This window comes from Sceloporus occidentalis, unplaced genomic scaffold (assembly GCF_023333645.1).
Source record: "Sceloporus occidentalis isolate IW3139 unplaced genomic scaffold, rSceOcc1.0.p SCAF_3, whole genome shotgun sequence".
Classification (NCBI taxonomy): domain Eukaryota; kingdom Metazoa; phylum Chordata; class Lepidosauria; order Squamata; family Phrynosomatidae; genus Sceloporus; species Sceloporus occidentalis.
In genome coordinates, this window is record NW_028316983.1 from 67,735,652 (window position 1) to 67,754,273 (window position 18,622).

Sequence of the window (18,622 nt, forward strand, 5' to 3'; positions counted from 1 at the left end):
GATGGTTTCTTAATGTTAAGGTGGCTTAAACTGTGACCTGGGCCAATAATATTTTGGACTTCAGTGCCCAGCAGCCCCAGTCAACATGGCTGATGGTGTGGGAGTTGTAACCCAAAACCTGGAGGTTCAAAGAATTTGAGATTTCAACAGCCAATCCATTTGCCAGACAACAATTTCATTAGCCAAATGATATTCTGGCCTTCAAACTTAGTTGTTAACCCAATAGTCAAAGGCAAACAGTAACTGTCAAAATGGAAATCCAGTAGAATTTTGCTAAAAGTGCTATTAGCAAGGTGACCCCTGCTTTGGCTGCAGACGCTTCAAATAAAACAATTTTAACCAGCTTTGCTCTGTCTTTTAACATAGGTTTTATTGCAGCCAAACCTGTTTTAATATGCTTTTCATTTTGTTATAAGCCAAGGACAAGTAACTTGTGATCATCCAGATGTTGTTAGATGTTGCTTTCATCAGCTCCAGCTCATCTAGCCAATATAAGGGATGATGAGAGTTACTGTCCAACACCATCTGGAGGGCCAGATGTTGCCCACCTGTGCTTGTAAGTAGTTATTTTTTGTAAGTAGTTATTTTCTGCCTGATTGTCTATCCGGCACTTGAGAGTCAACCACCTGAAAATTCATGCAAAGTGTCACAATATTTTCATAGAGGGTCTACCACGCTAGTTTTCATATGAAGATTTCTTTATCTGAATGCCACCTGCATGTGAAAATCAAACCCCTTATGTGAGCTTGCTTTTTCATAAAGAGAGGCTTGGCAAAGAACTTCTTTTTTTTTGTAAAGGGTACATATTGCCACATTTCTGCCACATATCCATGAGCGTCTGTGTGAGATCCTGCATAGTGCAGTGGTGAATGGGCTCATAAGCTGATGCCTTTTATCTTTTGCCTGTGACCCAGATCCATTCTGTACATCAGCGTCGTGAGGTGCAAGGCCGTGCCAAGGACTTTGATGTCTTGGTGGCTGAATTGAAGGCCAGTGCCAAGAAAGGGGAGCCGCCCAAAGAGAAGAGCCCAGTGAGGAAGGAGTTGGCATCTGAACGACTCTTGCAGGACTCCTCTTCACTACCACAGGCTTCGGTGGCACTGGCCAGTGCTTCACCCTGCCGTATGAAGCAACCATATTTCCACTGTGCACTTTCCAGGTAAAGCATGTTGACAGTGTGCCCATGCGGTTCTTAATGTACAACTACATGAGAGATTCCTTGTTAAGTTATCAAAGCAAATAGTACCTCAAAAGAGAGTCGTGACTTTCCAGGACTGGGTTCTGTCTGCAAATTTTCAATACAGTTGTTGTTGTGTGGACTGAGACCCCAAGGGCAAGTCTAGGGTACCTCAGGGTCCCATGGCCTGTTCCCCATGGTGCTATTATTTGGTGGTTTTTCAGCTTTTGTATGGACATCATCAACCCATTCTAGCAGGCTGAAATGCCATTCTTGAGGCTTAGCTACTGGCAGTAAGAGCTTTAAGCTGAAATTACACTGATATTATGGATTCCATCCTTTTGCCTTTGGCATCAGCAATCACTAGAATATGGCTGCCAAGAACATCTCTAGAATTTATTTTTACCTGTGGGCTGAAAGAATTCCCCATTTCTGGCAGAAAGAGTGTGTAAATATTGGTCTTAGTAGACAGATGTCTACCACAGATTCAGGACATTCTGCCACTGGAAAACTTAAGCTCCTTATCTTCATCTGTTGATTTTTAGGTCTAGGGTTTCCTCAGAGAGTGATCCTGATGATCTGCCTAACACTTCTGGTGAAGTCGACCACCGACTCTATCCTTTCCCAGTGCCCAAGAGTACTGGCCGGGCTTCAAGTGAAGAGAGTGAAGATGATACAGTGGAGGATTCCCGTAAACTGGATTGTCATTATGCAACACAGTCGCCACGGCCCCAGGCGGTAAGCAGAGGACTCATGCTGCTCTAGATACTGGGGCCCTTCATGAATCCTTGGAGAAAGAATTTCATCAAATGTTGCAGAGGGGTTGCTTTGCTGGGAATGAAAGGAAGTGTTGTATTCATATGCCTATGAAGGTGCCCTGTATATTGCCCTCTTTCCTAATTCTTCCCTCTGCATGAAATTTTTGTTCAGTCCCCAAATCTCTAGCATTGCCACTAGCTGGGGGATACTGAGAGTGGTTGTCCAAAAAAGAACATCTTCAAGCTCTATGTTTAATAGCAGTTCTATAAGAAAGAGCTGGGTTTTTTCTAGCTTTGTGATCCCTGTAAGTGGGTATAAGCAGGGATTGTACCCAGGGCCTTAAGTAGGCAAAGTGTTTGCTGTACTGCTGAAACATCCAAACTACTTTGGTTACCCTTAGTTGTTGAGATCGATAAAATAAGTGGAAACAACTTTGTCTGAGCCAAGTTTGTGAGTGCTATGATGTTTTTACACTTAGTAACTGGGGGTGGATGGAATTTGTTTTGTACTTTTCTTAGAATTAGCAGCATGCCATTCCCAGCCATGTAAGACTGCCGATATCGTTTTTGTTTTTTGCAAGGTGTTATATTCCTAACACTTTTCATCCTTGTTTTTATTCCCAATCGGCCTGCCTACCACCTTACCCCCACCAAACAGTTCTGCACTTTTGGAAGCAGGTTGGTGAGCCCAGGGTGTTACGTGTTCAGTCGACGGCTGGATCGATTCTGCTCTGCACTCAGTTCTATGCTGGAGAGACATCTGAGCTCACACATGTGGAAGTAAGTGAATATGTACTGGAAGATGGCTGGAGTTTCTTCTTGTATTGGTAGAAGTCATTCTTGGATCACTAAATGGTGTGGTCCTACATGCACGCTGAAATAGGTAGCGATTTCATTGCTCTTGCTGTGTGCTGTGTCTCATGCTTGTCTAGAGAAGAGGAAAAGAACTCCAGAAACCTCCAGCAGTAGTGCATACATTCTACTTTCCCTTTGTTTCTGGCGCAAGAAGTAACTGCTTCATTCTAGCAGGAGTGCACTGAAAGTTTGCAAAGCAGTAATTTCGGCTTGAAAGGGAGGGTTTTTTGTTTGCAAATGTACCCTGAAAGCAAACAGCTATCCTTTTGTGCGTGCCCACTGCCCCTTTCAGTTGCTTCAATGCAAATTCCTTCTTGCTGCCAGTCCAATTAGAATTTTGTTCCCCCAATGGAATTTTTCCCTCAGTTCCCACATTTCTAGCACTGTAGTAACTTAGAACTTTAACTAGCATTTACAGTTTAGGCATCCAAAGAAAAGGTGCAGGCAGAGATCCTAAGGGAATGCAAACACTACAAATACAAGAGTTGGTGTTTTTTCAGGCTCACTCTGCAGTGCTAGAAATTTGGGAACTGAAGGAACATTACATTGGATGGTATTCTTGTTTTCATTTTAACCCCTCTGTAGCTACACCCCTGTACCACACTGATAATTACAACAGCCAAAGGCAATGCAGAGAAAGCAGCTGCCATGTTCCAAATGCTTTCTCCCTTGTTTGTAGTCCCAACTCCCTAAATCTGAGAGTGGGACACTTTTTGTAATAGGTGAAAATTCGCATTTGATTCATCTGTAAGCTTTCTTTTCAGGGGGATGTAAGAACATTTTTAAGTAATTGCAGAGGAATGGGAAAGGGCACAACTAGTAGTTTTACTTGGAAAAAAGTCACTAACCATCCTGGGGGGAAATGCTGTTACAGGGATGAACAACTGTAGAGGCTGCATCATACACAATCCAGAGAATAGTCATACCCCCAACCATTTTTAAAAAATCCTCCCAAAACATCCCTCAATGCCCTTTAGGTGCTATGGAGGCATTTTTGGCCATGTTTGTAGCCCCAGGGCCACTTTAGGCCCAGAAGACACTCTTTTTCAAAACCAGAGGTGACTGGAAATCACTTCCAGTTTACTTCTGATTTTAATAAAAGTCCTTTTCTGGGCTTAAAATGGCTCAGAGAAACCCAAAACATGGCAAAAAAAAAAAAAATACCCCCATGCCCCGTAGAGAGCATTTTGAGGCAAAAAATACCACGTTGGGCCTGAAGACCACAAAACTGTCTAGGGCCGTACCTTGCTCATCCCTGTGCTACAAAGACATCCCTGGCATCCAGGATAATTTATCTGTTTTTGCTTTATTTGGTTGTTTCCATCATGGTAGGCCTGTTGGAAGAGTAACTAAGGCTGCAGTTCTCTGAACACTTACCTAAAAGTAAATTTCAGGGGAGTTGGATCTATTTGTGAGAAAACAGTTGAGATACATTTCTGCAACACCAGCAGAGTGGCTGTTATATTTGAAGCATCTTGCTGTGGTGGAGGTGGAAGTAGACACAGGTAGAAAATGCAAACATGAGGTGTAAATGACACAAACCTCCAACACCCCACAAATATCACCAGTGTTTATTTATTCATTACATATTTAAGGTACCCAGTAATTCCAAAAAAGACAGAATAACTATAAAATAATGGCAGTGAATCAGGTCAGATCAAAGTAAAATAAAACAACTAGCACCAAAAAATTGGGGTGGGGTATGGGGAGAAGGAAAGTAGCAGGGATCTAAAGAGCACACACCCTCAAAATAACTGGGAAAATAAAATGGGTTTCTGCATTCCCAAAAGAGACCATGATATAAGCATGAGACTAGTTTCTGGAAAGTGGGGAAGATGTTCTGTAGAAGGAACTGTCTTTAGGATTGCCTCATTTAATGGATGTCCCTGAGGAAGGCCTCAGACGGTGACTGTAAGGGCCAGGTAGCTAAACAAAGGAGGTAATACTCCTTTAAAGTGTGTGTGTGTATGTGTACATGCCTGTGCACAGAGGCTTTGGCTGAGGTGAAGGACTGCTGAGACTTGTTGACTTACCATGATGACTTGTCAGTGATGAGTTCATCATTTTACCAAACACATTCCACAGAGGGCTTGCTAAAGCATTGAGACAGAGTACATTCACTGCATTTCCTTGTTACTCAGTCTTTTCAACAAAAGTGGTTTCAGGAGAAGAAACAGCTGGATCCTTGGCAACAAATGAGTATCAACTGCATACTTATCTTACTGGGGGAGAAAGTGTCTAGAACAGACATATCAGCTAGATCTTCTGCATGTTTACACAGAAGTAAACCCAACTGAGTTCACTGGGACTTACTCCAAGCTAAGTGTTTGTCTGCGGTTGCCACTGGGTTCAGCATATTTGTACAAATAAATGCAAAATGCCTGTGTAGAGATATCTTTAGCCCTTGCTAACTTCTCAGCTAAAAGGAGCAGTCCATGAAAATTAGGGTCTCGTTCTGTAGCTTTGTCATCATCATCACTAACCACTGGCAACAGAAATAGTTTATTCTGCCAATTGACTGCTTAATTTTTTTTTTTTTTATTTTTTTTTTGCGAACTGCGGGCATTCCTTCCATAGGAGGAACAGGAATTCTATCAGCTCGCCAGATTGTTATTCGGCTAGAGCTGAGGTTTTTATAATTGGGGTAATTTTTTTTTTTTTTTTTTTCTGGATTAGTCTGTATTTTTAGGAATGACATCTTTTGCTGTCTTCCTTTGCTGTTACGGGGTTTTTTTGTTATTATTAGAGTTGGGGGTGGGAATGGGATATGGGTGGCCAGCTATGGTGGCGGATGCATATGTGATGGGAGCCCCAATTGAGATTGTGCGGGGCATGGGGAGGTATGGCGGTAGGAATGTGGATAGGTGTATAAATGGAAGGAGAGATCGATGTGTGATACCTATCTCTCCTTCCTTCCACTTTCCTAACCAAAGAGGCCTGAGGGTCAGCCCAGTCGTACCACAAACCCTGTTTCTGCTCCTATGCAACGCCAGGTCTATAAAAAATAAGACCCACATTGTGTACGATCTTTTGCAGGATAAAAACTGCGACCTGGCGTGCATCACTGAGACCTGGCTGGGGCCTGAGAGCGAGGCAGTGTGGGCCCAGGCCCTTCCAGCCGGGTACTCAGTCAAGGACCAGATCAGGTTAGGTGGGCGGGGGGGTGGTATTGCCTTGGTCCATAAAAACACCCTCTCCTTAACCAGGATCCCAGTCCGGAAAACAGATCACATCGAATGTATTTACCTGTCCCTGAAGGCTAGAGACAGTCTAGGGATTCTGTTGGTCTACCGGCCACCCCGTGCGCTAACAGACTCCCTGGCCGAGCTGACACAGCTGGTCTCGGAGCTGGTGTTGGAGTCCCCTAGACTTCTTGTCCTGGGGGACCTCAACATCCCTTTCGAGGCCAGTGATATCCCAACAGGTGCAGCTCGGGAGTTCATGACTACCATGACAGCCATGGGCCTGTCTCAACTAGTTTCAGGGCCAACACATTGTGCTGGTAATACTCTTGATGTGATCTTTAGTACGGATATGGAGGTTCCGTGGGTTGAGATCTCTAGTGTCTCTCCCTTGTCATGGACGGATCATTTCCTGGTTGAGGCTAGAATCAAGGCTTCTACCATTAACCCCCCCGGGGGTGGCGGACCTATTAGGATGGTCCACCCTCGAAGGCTGATGGAACCCATAAGGTTCCAAGAAGCCCTAGAGGGATATACGACTGGCTCTGACGGCGATTCTGTTGATGCCCTAACTGACATCTGGGATACTAATCTCTCTAGGGCTATACACAGTATCGCTCCCAAGCGTCCTTTCCGGCCTGCTTCCAATAAACAACCCTGGTATACGGAAGATCTCAGGGAAAGGAAGCGGGTCGCGCAACGACTAGAGCACAAATGGCGAAGACATCAGCACTTGTCTGACAGGACACTCCTTCGCTCTCATTTAAGAGCCTATGGAGTGGCAATACGTGCAGCAAAGAATTCTTTCTATGCTGCACGTATTGCGTCCGCAGAGTCGCGTCCGGCAGAGCTGTTCAGGGTTGTGAGGGAGCTAACTCGGCTTCCTCCCACCCTGAGCCCTATTTTGGAGTCATCTAAAGCCTGCTGCGATGATTTTAACAACTTCTTTGCGGATAAAATCTCTCGGATAAGGGCTGATCTCGACGCCAGTAGTTATGCAGATCATATAGGAGAGGTGTCCGAAGCGTCCGTGGTCCCTGTTATACTGGATCACTTTGAGTTTGTTAGTACCGATGAAGTGGACAAGATCCTCCGAAGTGTTAGGAAGACGACTTGCTCTCTTGATCCCTGTCCCTCATGGCTGGCAGCTCAGGGGGGAGATGCGGTGCGACTTATGTTACACCGCATAATCAATACATCTCTAAGTGAGGGTCAGTTTCCAACTAAATTAAAATCAGCAGTGGTTAAACCCCTGCTAAAGAAGCCCTCCTTAGACCCTCTGCTTCATAACAACTATAGACCCATCTCGCTGCTGCCTTTTTTGGGGAAGGTGATCGAGAGAGCAGTCGCCTTCCAGCTTCAGTCGATCTTGGATGACACCGATTTTCTGGACCCATTTCAAACCGGCTTCCGGGCTGGCTATGGAGTTGAGACTGCCATGGTCGCCTTAGTTGATGACCTCCGTCTGGGCATGGACAGGGGGAGCGTGTCCCTGTTAGTGCTTCTGGACATCTCAGCGGCCTTCGATACCATCGACCATGGTATCCTTCTGGGACGCCTGAGGGAGTTGGGAATTGGGGGCACTGCTTTGCAGTGGTTCCGTTCCTACCTCTCGGGCAGATCCCAGATGGTGGAGCTGGGGGACTGTCGCTCCGACAAGAGGGCCCTGACATCTGGTGTCCCTCAGGGAGCGATTTTGTCCCCTATGCTATTCAACATCTACATGAAGCCGCTGGGAGAGATCATCCGGAGACATGGGGCGCGGTGTTATCAGTACGCTGATGACACCCAGATAATTTTCTCTATGTCTCCGACTGATGCAGTAACTAAGGATGGCATCTCTCCTCTAGATGCCTGCTTGGCGTCGGTAATGGGCTGGATGAGGGAGAACAAACTCAGTGTGAATCCAGGGAAAACGGAAGTACTGGTGATAGGTTCCCCGGTTTCGGGTGGTGAGATCTGTCACCCGGTCCTGAATGGGGTCACGCTCCCCCTGAAGGACTCGGTGCGCAGCTTGGGAGTACTCCTTGATTCGTCGCTCCAGCTGACTTCTCAGGTGGATGCGACGGTCAGGAGTGCTTGTTATCAGCTACGGCTGATACGCCAGCTGCGTCCCTACCTGGACCGAAAGAACCTTGAGTCTGTTGTACATGCTTTGGTAACCTCTCGATTAGATTTCTGCAATGCGCTCTACATGGGGCAACCCTTGTACCAAACCCGGAAGCTGCAATTGGTGCAGAACATGGCAGCCAGATTGGTCGCTGGTAGCTCCAGGTCGGACCATATAACACCTATTTTAAAAGATCTTCATTGGCTGCCTATTTGCTTCCGAGCTCAATACAAGGTGTTGGTTTTGACCTATAAAGCCCTAAATGGCTTGGGCCCAGGGTACTTGGAGGACCGCCTCTCCCCACATAATCCGCCTCGCACGCTCAGAACTTCCGGGACCAAATTGTTGGAAGTCCCTAGGTCTAACTTGATGCGGACCTCACAGAGGGCTTTTACTATTGCTGCCCCTTCTCTTTGGAATAAGCTCCCTGCAGAGCTTCGCTCCGCCGCCTCATTAGCTGTCTTTAAGACACAGCTGAAAACATATCTATTCCGGCTGGCCTTCCCACCTTAGACTGTCTGTTTTTTCCTGCTCTCCTTTTCCCTTTTGACCCCGGACCATTGTAAATTCCTTCTCTTTTCTTCTTGCCCCTGACATGTATATTTTATCGTCTTCCTGTTCCATTTTTGTACTAATGTTTTTAACTGTTATATTGTATTTTTTAACTTGTATTGGCATGTTTTAATATTTTTGTAAGCCGCCCTGATCATACCTATGGAAGGGCGGGGTAGAAATAAAATTTATTATTATTATTATTATTAATTGGGAGGCAGGAAAGTAGATAGAAAGTTGGAGTATAACTACAGAGGTGGGGGCTGGGGGGGAAAATGAAGGCATGCCCTCCTATATAAGAATTCTAACCCCCCCCCCCCCAGGTGAAATTGTTCCTTCAATGTCCAAACTTCTATAACATTGCAGGGAGTGAGACACTGACAATGGTTTACACCTAGAATGCTTACATTTGTTGTCTTTGTGTTCCCTTGGTAACTTTGCCTGCTCCTTTTCTCTGGATGCCTAAACTCTATTTCTAAATGCTAAACTAAAGTTTTAAAAGTTGCTAGAATGTTAGAAATATGGGGACTGAAGGAAAATTTAAGGGGTGGGGGGAGGGAAATAATTCTTATTTGTAACTATGCCCTTGAGGTAGAAGGAAATCTACTTGTAGGTCTCTGGGGAGTTTTCAGTAGATTGGCAAAAATTCCAAATAAGGAATTACAAACTCCTGATTACTTATTTAAAAATAACAGCAACAAAATGACTTGTCCTTCCTCACTCCATCACTGTGCTGTTGAAATGAAGAAAGCTGGAAGTAAATTTCTGATGGATGGACTGTGACCTGTGTTCAGTTAAGGTATTAAGTCAACCAAATTCATGCACTCAGGATTACTGAATTCTAAATACATATGTTTTATGTCAGTGTGCAGAGGCTGTTCTATGGTTCTCAGAAGCTGAAGCCTTCCTGCCCCCTATTTAAGTCCCTGCTGTCTTACTGAGGCTCTCAATCTCACTTTCACCAGTAGGTGGCACTGGGCTACAGGTTTTGGTGGTACATGCTTTATGGCCAGCAACACAATATCTGAACAAAGGGAAAATTGAACCCCCTGGGGCTGACGGAGGGGAAGCAGTGATGGAGTGGTGAAGGAGGTGTATTTGTAGGTGTATTTGTCTCTGTAAAGTCCTTGAAATTGGACAGCTAAGGGAACAGTTTATGGATCTGAAAGTTAAAGGGGACAGAGGAAGGCTATGTAATTTCTAACATTCTGAAAAATTTAAAGAGTCAATGCAGATTGAATGCTGAAGAACTGGAAGGAGATAGGATCCATTTCTAAATGTTTCCCTTCTTTGTTATTGGCACATTCAGAAGGATTCCTCCAGCTGCGGATCACCAGGTCCTTTCCACCCCATCCCCGACACTTCTGGGCTTCTCCGCATCCAGTACGTCCCAGAATTGCAGTTCCTCCCTGGTTTGCAGCCTGCCCCACAGCATCCCAGGCAGAACCTCTGTGTCTTGTGCAGCTTCAGCCACAGTGGCTTCCAGGGACAGCCGCAGCCACCACGGTATGAACTATGCAGTGGGCTCGCCCCATGCTGCAGCCGCCTGTAGCCAGTCAGACTGCATGGGTGGGAGCCAGTCCATCACCTCTCCACTCCCAGCCAACACACCTTCACCCTCGTTCAGCAAGTTGCCTTTGACCAAGGCCAGCAAGTCCTCCAAAGCCAAGGAGACGGCTGGCAGCATGGAGCCAGAGGCCTTGGCCCGGAAGCGCAAGCAGTCTCCCAGCGCCCCGGCTAGCCCGCCATACAAACAGACCTGTTTCCTGGATCTGGGCAAGAGCAAGGCAGCTGGCTGCCAGGTCTCCCACCCTTCTGCCAAGGCCAAGCCATCTGTGATCTCTTCCTCCACTCTTTCCTTGAACGGAACAGCCTCTGCAGGTGCCAGATTCAAGAGGACCAGCCATCTGGACTGCCGGGCTCCTAGCCATGTATCCGGCAAAGCTTCACAACTGGAAAACCGAGCCTCTTCACTGAATGGGCCCAAAGCATTACAGGCCAACTGCATCTCTGATGAGGAGGCTAAGAGACGCAAGAATACAGCCACTTACTGTCGACCTGTGAAAGCCAAGCACTCCCCAACTCCCTTGCCTTCCTCTTCCTCATCTGATTTAAGTGGCTCCATCCGAAGGAAGAAGCCAGTTGTCTCCTTGGGCTTTGAGGAGAAGCAGAACACAATGAAGGTATGTTACTGCCCTGCACATCCTACATTTGTGTGTTTCAGCTTTTCCACCCACCTCATAGAATCATAGAATCGTAGAGTTGGAAGAGACCACAAGGGCCATCCAGTCCAACTCCATGCCATGCAGGAAATCACAATCAAAGCATCCCCGACAGATGGCCATCCAGCCTCTGTTTGAAGACCTCTAAGGAAGGAGACTCCAGGGGATTATGTTAGCTGCTCTTGCTCCCTTGGCAGCATTATGCCACAAAATCTGTGGCATGGAGCATTTTGTAACACACCTTTGGTTATGCCTTCAAAGCTAGGATTTATAGTTAGGAACAATTTATAAGGACCACTCTGCCACTGCTGTGTTTGTAATGAGGAATTTTAGAAGAATTTCAAGGAACATAATATAAAATACAGTAGTGTTTGGTAATAAGTGTGCCAACTTAGATGTTTCGTTAGATATGCTTCCTTTTGTTCACATGTTTGTAAAATAGTGGAACAACAAAGGAGGATGCCCTGAAAACATTGCCTTTTCTCTCTCTCTCTCTTTCTTGCCATCATATCTAAAGTTGCATTTTAAAGCTTTATTCAATAGATTAGTCACCTAAAGTCTGAACTGATTAATTGATTGGGCCAGTTGTCATTTGTAGGTCTAAGAGCTGAGGACCAGAAATTGGAAATGTCACTTTTTGGGATGCCAGCTTCCAGAATCCCTCAACCAACATGGACAGAGGGTTTTTGTAGCCCAAAAAATAACCCTTCCAATGTAAATTAATGACCCACATAATGTAGGGGGAGAAGGATCTACTTAAGGCTGTTTAGATTCTGTTGTAAAAGAGAATGAAAAACATTCAAGGACAGTTTTTTCCTAATAAAAAATGTTAGCTTTGATTTATTAAATTAAATTTATTAAATTACAAGGTACAGATTAAATTTCTGAACCAGTGCCAAATCTTTGCGTAGTTATCTCATATAACTTTCATTTATTTAAAAGAATGGATATAATACTGAGATTTTGACAACTGTTAAATTTAAATAAATGTATTTATTTAATGAAACGTCAGGTGCTCAATTAAAAATTATTTTGTTGGTAGAGAGTTCTAGCTTTTTTCAAAGCCTTGGGACCTGTGTAATTAAGTAAGCCTGTGTTTCTATTGGGCTAAGATAACTAGTGTTGAAAATGCTAGAAGCAAAATTCTGAGCTACATAGAGCATTAGTCCAGTCCTGAATGTTCTAAAGGTTAAAACTAAACTCCCTGTTTCTTCAGTCTTGGCACTTAGCCTGCACTAAGGATGCATCCTTTTACTTACTATAGATTCTGTGCCTGTGAGAGCTGCATATCAGGCAGAAATATGCAAGTACAGTGAGTCCTTCACATTCACTAGAGTTAGGGGCACGGGCTCCTCATTAAAGTTAAAAAAATACTTTTTTAACCTAAGTGAACACTTTCCTAGGAATATCTAGGTCCTCCAGCACAACGGGGGTCATAAAGATGTCTCATCCACAAGGTTGCCATGAGTTAAGGTTGACTTGAGGGCAGCTAACAACAACTATCCATGCTAATGGGCCCTATCCCTCAAACAGGTTCAGCACCATGGATGGCTCATTTAAAGTTTTGGTTTTGGACTAAAACTTGAAGCAGATTCACCATCCCAGTGTGAAACATGCTGCTGGTGGTTACATGAAAAATGTTGTTGATAAATATTGCAATGCTTTGGGATTTGAACTTGTGAAAGGGACCATTGCCTCCAGTTGGGAGATATTTTGCAATGGTTATGAACATACATTATTTAACACAAGGGTGGGGAACCTTTGGCCCTCCAGATGTGTTATACTGTAATTCCCATAATCCCCTCTAGGACTGAAGCCCAAAACACTTATGGTTCTCCATCCTTGATTAAATAATTACTTGTTGTCTTTTTTAGTTTTGAAAAGCAATTCATTTTTCAAAGATTCTTCAGTTAAATACTAGGTGTCCCAGAGAGTTTGCCACCAAGGTGTAAGCAAAATAGTAATACTTGTTTTTGTTACTGTTTGGAAAAGTTACTATTTTGGACCTCAAGACTCAGGTTCACATAGCCAGTAGCCATGTTGGTTTGGAGGATTTTGGGAACAAGTGGTCCAAAAGAGTAACTTCTCTCAGCTTCCCCCCTCCCATCCAGAATCCAATAATCAACAAATCTCTCTTTTTCTCTTTGAACACGGAAGGTCCATTGCACTTTCCTGACTGATTGCTGTTAGAGCAATGTGAATGTGTTCAATTTGTTTAAAAAGGATATGTGTCAGGCGGGATGCCATTTAACTACCAACAGTTCCTGACCCTTCTGCCCTCTGGCTTTTCTGGTTTCATCAGGCAGAGCTCACTTGAATTTGCATTCCTTTCTGCATTCCAAAGAGCTAAATTGTCTCTTTTTAAAATGAAAAAGAATAAATAGAGAATCCAAGGCAGCTCTATCCAATTATAGAGGTTTTACACATGGGTGTGAGTTAAATTCTGACTGGCTATTCCAAAACTAACAGTAGAAGTGCATTGCCGAAGACAAACAGAGCATGGATGGCTGGAAGTTAAAAATGGCTATTGCTTCCTAGATTAATCCTTGCTTGCACTGGGCACACACTTCTGAACTGACAAAATGGCAGTCTTTTGACTCTCACATATGAATCGGTCTGTCACATTGTTAGAATCATTCAGTTGGAAGGCACCCTCTCAGCTTTTGAAATGCAGCATGCAGCTACAGTACCACCAACAGATTCATCCTATTTGAGGGAGAAGCCCATCACCATCACTTTCAGACATAGTGTCTGCCATTGTCATATGTATGTCTCTTGACATGCTCCACCTAGTCAATGAACTTGAGATGTGGCACCCAGAACTGGGTGCAGTACTCCAGGTGTGCCCTGACCAATACAGAATAGAATGGAAATGTAATTTCTTGTGATCTTGATGATAATGCTTCTTTTAATGCAGCCTATGATTGATGAGAGACAGGGTGTAACAATTTAGAGATTGGAACAAGTCTCTGGCGACCATGGTTTGAATCCCTGTTCAGTCTTGGAAAGCCACTTGGGCCAATCACACACTCTCAGGCCCCATTCCCACTTACATTTAAACCGGTTTGCAATTCTTCTTTGCTCCCTGTTGGTGAATCAGTTCCAAAAGGTCCGTTGTTCCATTCCCACTATGAAAGTGGATGTTTTCATTATCCCCTTGTAATCACTTCTTTTTTGGCACAATTGTTGTCCCCACTAGTTTGCACCACTTCAGAATGCATGTCAGTCATCTGCACATCATCAATGACGTAAGCAGCAGCCTGGCTTGGGAACTATAGTTTAAAAAATATTGATAGAAGATTTGATTCACTGGTTTTGCAACAACTTGCCTCGCTGAGCTGCCGTTGGTCCGATCGCCCAGCTTGCCGTCCGAGTAATTACAAGTAGTTGTAAAATCAATGAATCGAATCTTCTGTCAATTTTTTTAAAAAAATCATATGCTCATAGGTCACACCACAAGCACAAAGGCAGAGCTGAAAGGTAGGGAAATGATGGCTCTACCAAAAACTGAGGAGGGATGGTAAACACCCCTCTGCCATTAGTCTCTCCCCTCCAAAATGATGTGATTCAGATCCATCATTCCCACTTGTTGAACATGCTTTAGAATTGATTTTATTCAAAAGAACCGCCAAAGAACTAGTGTCAGGAAAGAGCGGGGTTTTTGCATTTGCTTCACTTCATTGCAATTGAAACTGATCACAGTAGGATCGGAACCGGTTTCAAATGGGATTCACGGTCATATAACTCGATCAGCAATTCACTTTAAATCATAGTGGGAACACGGCCTTAGTGTAGCAGTGAGACAATGACCAACCTCCTCTGAACAAGTCTTGCCAAGAAAACACCAGGATTGGTGCACTTTAGGGTCAACATACCTCAGAAAGACACACAGCAGCAATTGCACTGGTGGTTTTTTTTAGTAGCCACACTGCAGTTCTGGCTCATGTTCAACTCCTGATCCATTGAAACATCCAGAGCTGTTTAGTGTGTATTACTGCCATGCCATATCTCCCTCACTTGATATTTGTATCTTAGAGACTGCACATGCATACACTCACACATAAATGTCAGTCCTTGGTATGATTTGTTTTCCTTTCCCATAAACAGAAAGCGTCCTGTAATAAAAAAAACTGAGGCAAAATTGGAGCTAAATATTTTTGCCTTTTTTCTGTCACCTGCTAATGCTAAACCATCTTCCCCAGGCTTGTGCCTTCCTGCTGGTTCTTGCACCAAGCACAGCCAAACAAACCTTTGCTGTTGTTGTTTCTAGCATCTGTCGTGCTGGGCCTTAAAATTCTGGGCCACTCTTATGTGCTTCGCCTTGGTCACCTGTCTCTCATTCCATGTCCTAGACATGTCTTAGCTCATCAGAGAGCTCCCTGTAAAGCAGCAAAGCCTTCGTTAAATCTCCTTCATGTTTTTCCTTCCCAGTGGAATAGCTAGTGGTTGTGCCTTCTAGTTTTCTCTTTTCAGACTCTCTTGAACTATTTTCTTTTTCAGAATTTCCAGCCATGGAATCTTACTCAGTTTTTATCTGAGTTCTTTGAAATTGGTTTTTCTAAAGTTCAGGGCACATGTTTGATTATACTCACTTATGTTCAGATTGGGAGCCAGCATGGCATAGTGGTTTGAGCACAGGACTGTGACTCTGGAGATAAGGGTTCAATTCCCCCCTCAGCCATGGAAACTCACTGGCTGACCTTGGGCAAGTCACAGCCCCAGAAAACTCTTTGACAGATTTGCTTTAGGGTCACCATAAATTGGAGACAACTTGAAGGCACACAACAACAACAATGTTCACATCCCTCTGCTATCACAAAAACCAATAAAACATGGTTTCTTTCCCCATATGTTTTTGTGTCATCACTTCATCAACCAGTTCTTTTCTGCTGGTCAGAATTAGGTCGATGGTAGCAGAGCTCATTGTCTTTTCATTCATCCTCTGACAGATGAAGTTGACAACAAGGCAAATCAATAATTTAGTGTGCATTCTAGGAGAGTTAGACTTGTAACAGATTGTTAGCATCATTGAAATCCCTCCCCACCAACTACTATGGCTTGCACCTGTTAAAGTTTTACAGTTATTTTCAGAAAGTCTTCATCCAGATCTTCCAGCTGACTGACTGGTCTCTTGACTGCCAATAGCAATATCACTTATGTTTCTTTCTCCTTTTGTTCTTACTGAGATACTTACAGTGGGACTTCTTGTCTCATATGCATGAATTTCTGTGCAGATGTATACATTTTTTTTTTACTTTTCCTTTAGGAGGGCTGGGGAATCTTGTCTTCTTCATATGCATGGGAATCCATTTGGTTCCTTTTGAATGCTTTGGTTGCTGTGTTCCAATTATGAATTTCATCCCACTACATCTCAGTAAAGCCTACCAGATTGTGCATTCATTGGGTCTCATAATAGAGTTCACAGTGTGTTAGAGTGAAAATCAACAGCTATGTTGGAGACCAGGGCTGTTGCATCGTCTCTGTGTTTACCAGCAAATTACAAGGTACCACTACTACAGTACTGCTTCCACCTTTGTTCTTGCTCAGCAAATATTCAGTATTTATCTCTATTTTCTCCTTCCACCACACTTTGCAAGTACACTTATCTGCCTGCTTCCAATTCTCTCTCCCTCTCTTTTTAATGTGTTATGTGTCTCTAGGAAAAGTGCTTGGAATAGCACTTCTGAAAATGCACAAACAGAACTCAGACTTCTAGAAATGACAACTTCAAAGCACTCCCAAGTACTGCAGAGCAGATCCTGACCAAGAGCAGTGGTATGCAGGAGGTTCCACCAACCACAGTGTTGGTGATCACTTGAGAGCAACAGTAACCCATACCAGGACTTCACTCACACTGTGGTCCAAAACACAATGCAGAAATAATCCTGTTTGAGACTGCTCTGGCTCAATGCTAGGGAATTCTGGGAACTGTAGTATTGTGAGACATTTAGCCTTCTCTGTTATAGAGCTCTGGTGCCACAATAAACTACAATTCCCAGGATTCCCTAGCACTGACCCAGTGTGTTTTGGATCTGTATCATTATAGCATTACGGTTCTATTTTAATTACTAGGGCTGCATCATGTGGAAACCTGGGGTTTGTCTTTTGGTGAGGCGTTGGAGCTCTGGTCGAGAATTCAACAAAGACGAAAAAAATGCTTCCCTGCACTGTACATTCCAGCATTCATTAGGATGTTGCTGTGGCAGTTAGAGTGGAATCATAGCACTATAACTGTGTACTCTGAAAGGCCCCCTAAGTCACAGGAGGAAGGGGTTAGGCCTTGGGGGTAGTGGCCCTGTGGTCTGGATGCAACCCCTGCATCCCTAGTTTCTTATTTCTGATTTGGATCCCAAGATCATCTGTGTTATACATTTAAATCTTGCTTCTGTTTACTCTTGTTATACTTTATTTTATATACATGTGCATGTGGTGTGGTTTTCTATGACTTATATTCAAATTACACACACAGGTTATCTAGAAACCATCAACTGATGCAAAGCCAGAAAGGAAAATTTAGTGTATATCCTGACTATGCTGGAGTAGTCATCTCTTTTTCACTAACTGGGATCAGCTTTTATTTTCCTATGGAAATTTGAACTTGGGAGGATATATTGGTGCCATTCATGTATGGTTCCAGCTGTGGTTCTGTTCACTTTGTACTGGAGGGTGGAAGGTGTAACTGCCATGTTTTTCTTGTTAGAAAGTTAATACACCTAAATCAGTGGTTTCCAAACTTTGGTGCTCCAGATGTTTTGGACTTCAACTCCCAAAATTCCTGATTGCTGAGACTTCTGGGAACTGAAGTCCAAAGCACCCAAAGGACCAAAGTTTGGGAATCGCAGTTCTAAATGATCTACTAAAGGTCTCTCATTCATAAGGCTGTCACGAAACAAAGCCTGACATGACAGCATTGGACAGCAACAACAACTAACATGCACTTACACACTCTGTTGGTGTAGTGTTTTGCAGTCCTGTACAACAAGGGTGGGGAACTGTAGTCCTACAGAGGTTGTTGGATTCTTATCAGCATCATTCAGCAAAGAAAATAAAAGGGGATTGTGGGAATTGTACTTCAACAATAAGCGGAGCACCACACTCACACACACCCATCTCTGCTATATAAAGACCATTTTGGATGAATCGAAGATTGTCATATAAACGGCTTTTGTATTAAGGAACAGACATGGCTGTTTGCTTTTTCTTCTGTCATTTCAAAGAGGTGCTGGTTGCAGTATGGGCCGACATGGAGCCCCCTTTTCTGTGAATGGTGTTACACAAACTTGGACTGACACCCTGTTGTCTCTTCTCTTTACAGTCAAAAGCGCATTAACGGCAAGTGCCTGCGTTCTGCAGAAGGAGCCAGCAGTCTGCGAACTCTACCCCTGGGCCCGATTCAAAGCCTCTTTGCTTTTTATAACTTTATAGTATTTTTTTAAAAGAAAAAAATCCTCTAAAATAACTCAAGACTCCTGCTATTCTTTTTCTGCTTAAATTTAAAAAAGGATGTGGGTGGGGGGAGAAGGAGCAGGGCAAAGGAAAGAGGGAAACAGAGCATGAGGAATGCTGATATAAATGCAACTGATTCCCAGTTTGTGAATTTTGTTGCATATGAAATAGCCAGAATCAGTAGCTCCATAATGAAATTAGGACAGATTTTTTTTTCTTTTTAAATTTTTTTTCTGGGGTTGTTTTTAACTTTTTAAAAAAGGATTCCAAAGTTTGGGAAAAGGGGACCCTGGTACCAATTAGTTTGTGAGACAAGGTCA

The 18,622-nt window shown here is 43.7% G+C and overlaps 1 protein-coding gene across 3 annotated transcripts in view; it reads left to right on the top strand.

The window, feature by feature from the left end:
* The window catches only part of ATXN7L2 (ataxin 7 like 2), a 35,154-nt gene extending 16,858 nt beyond the window's left edge, over window positions 1-18,296 (top strand). For all 3 annotated transcript variants that reach the window (XM_089514847.1, XM_089514845.1, XM_089514846.1), the window contains 5 exons: window positions 915-1,159; window positions 1,723-1,915; window positions 2,594-2,715; window positions 9,944-10,817; window positions 18,172-18,296. In XM_089514847.1, coding sequence (XP_089370973.1) covers window positions 915-1,159; window positions 1,723-1,915; window positions 2,594-2,715; window positions 9,944-10,817; window positions 18,172-18,186 — 1,449 coding nt within the window. In that variant the 3' untranslated portion in view covers window positions 18,187-18,296. The remainder of the gene's footprint in view (window positions 1-914; window positions 1,160-1,722; window positions 1,916-2,593; window positions 2,716-9,943; window positions 10,818-18,171) is intronic.
* The last annotated feature ends 326 nt before the right edge of the window (window positions 18,297-18,622 follow it).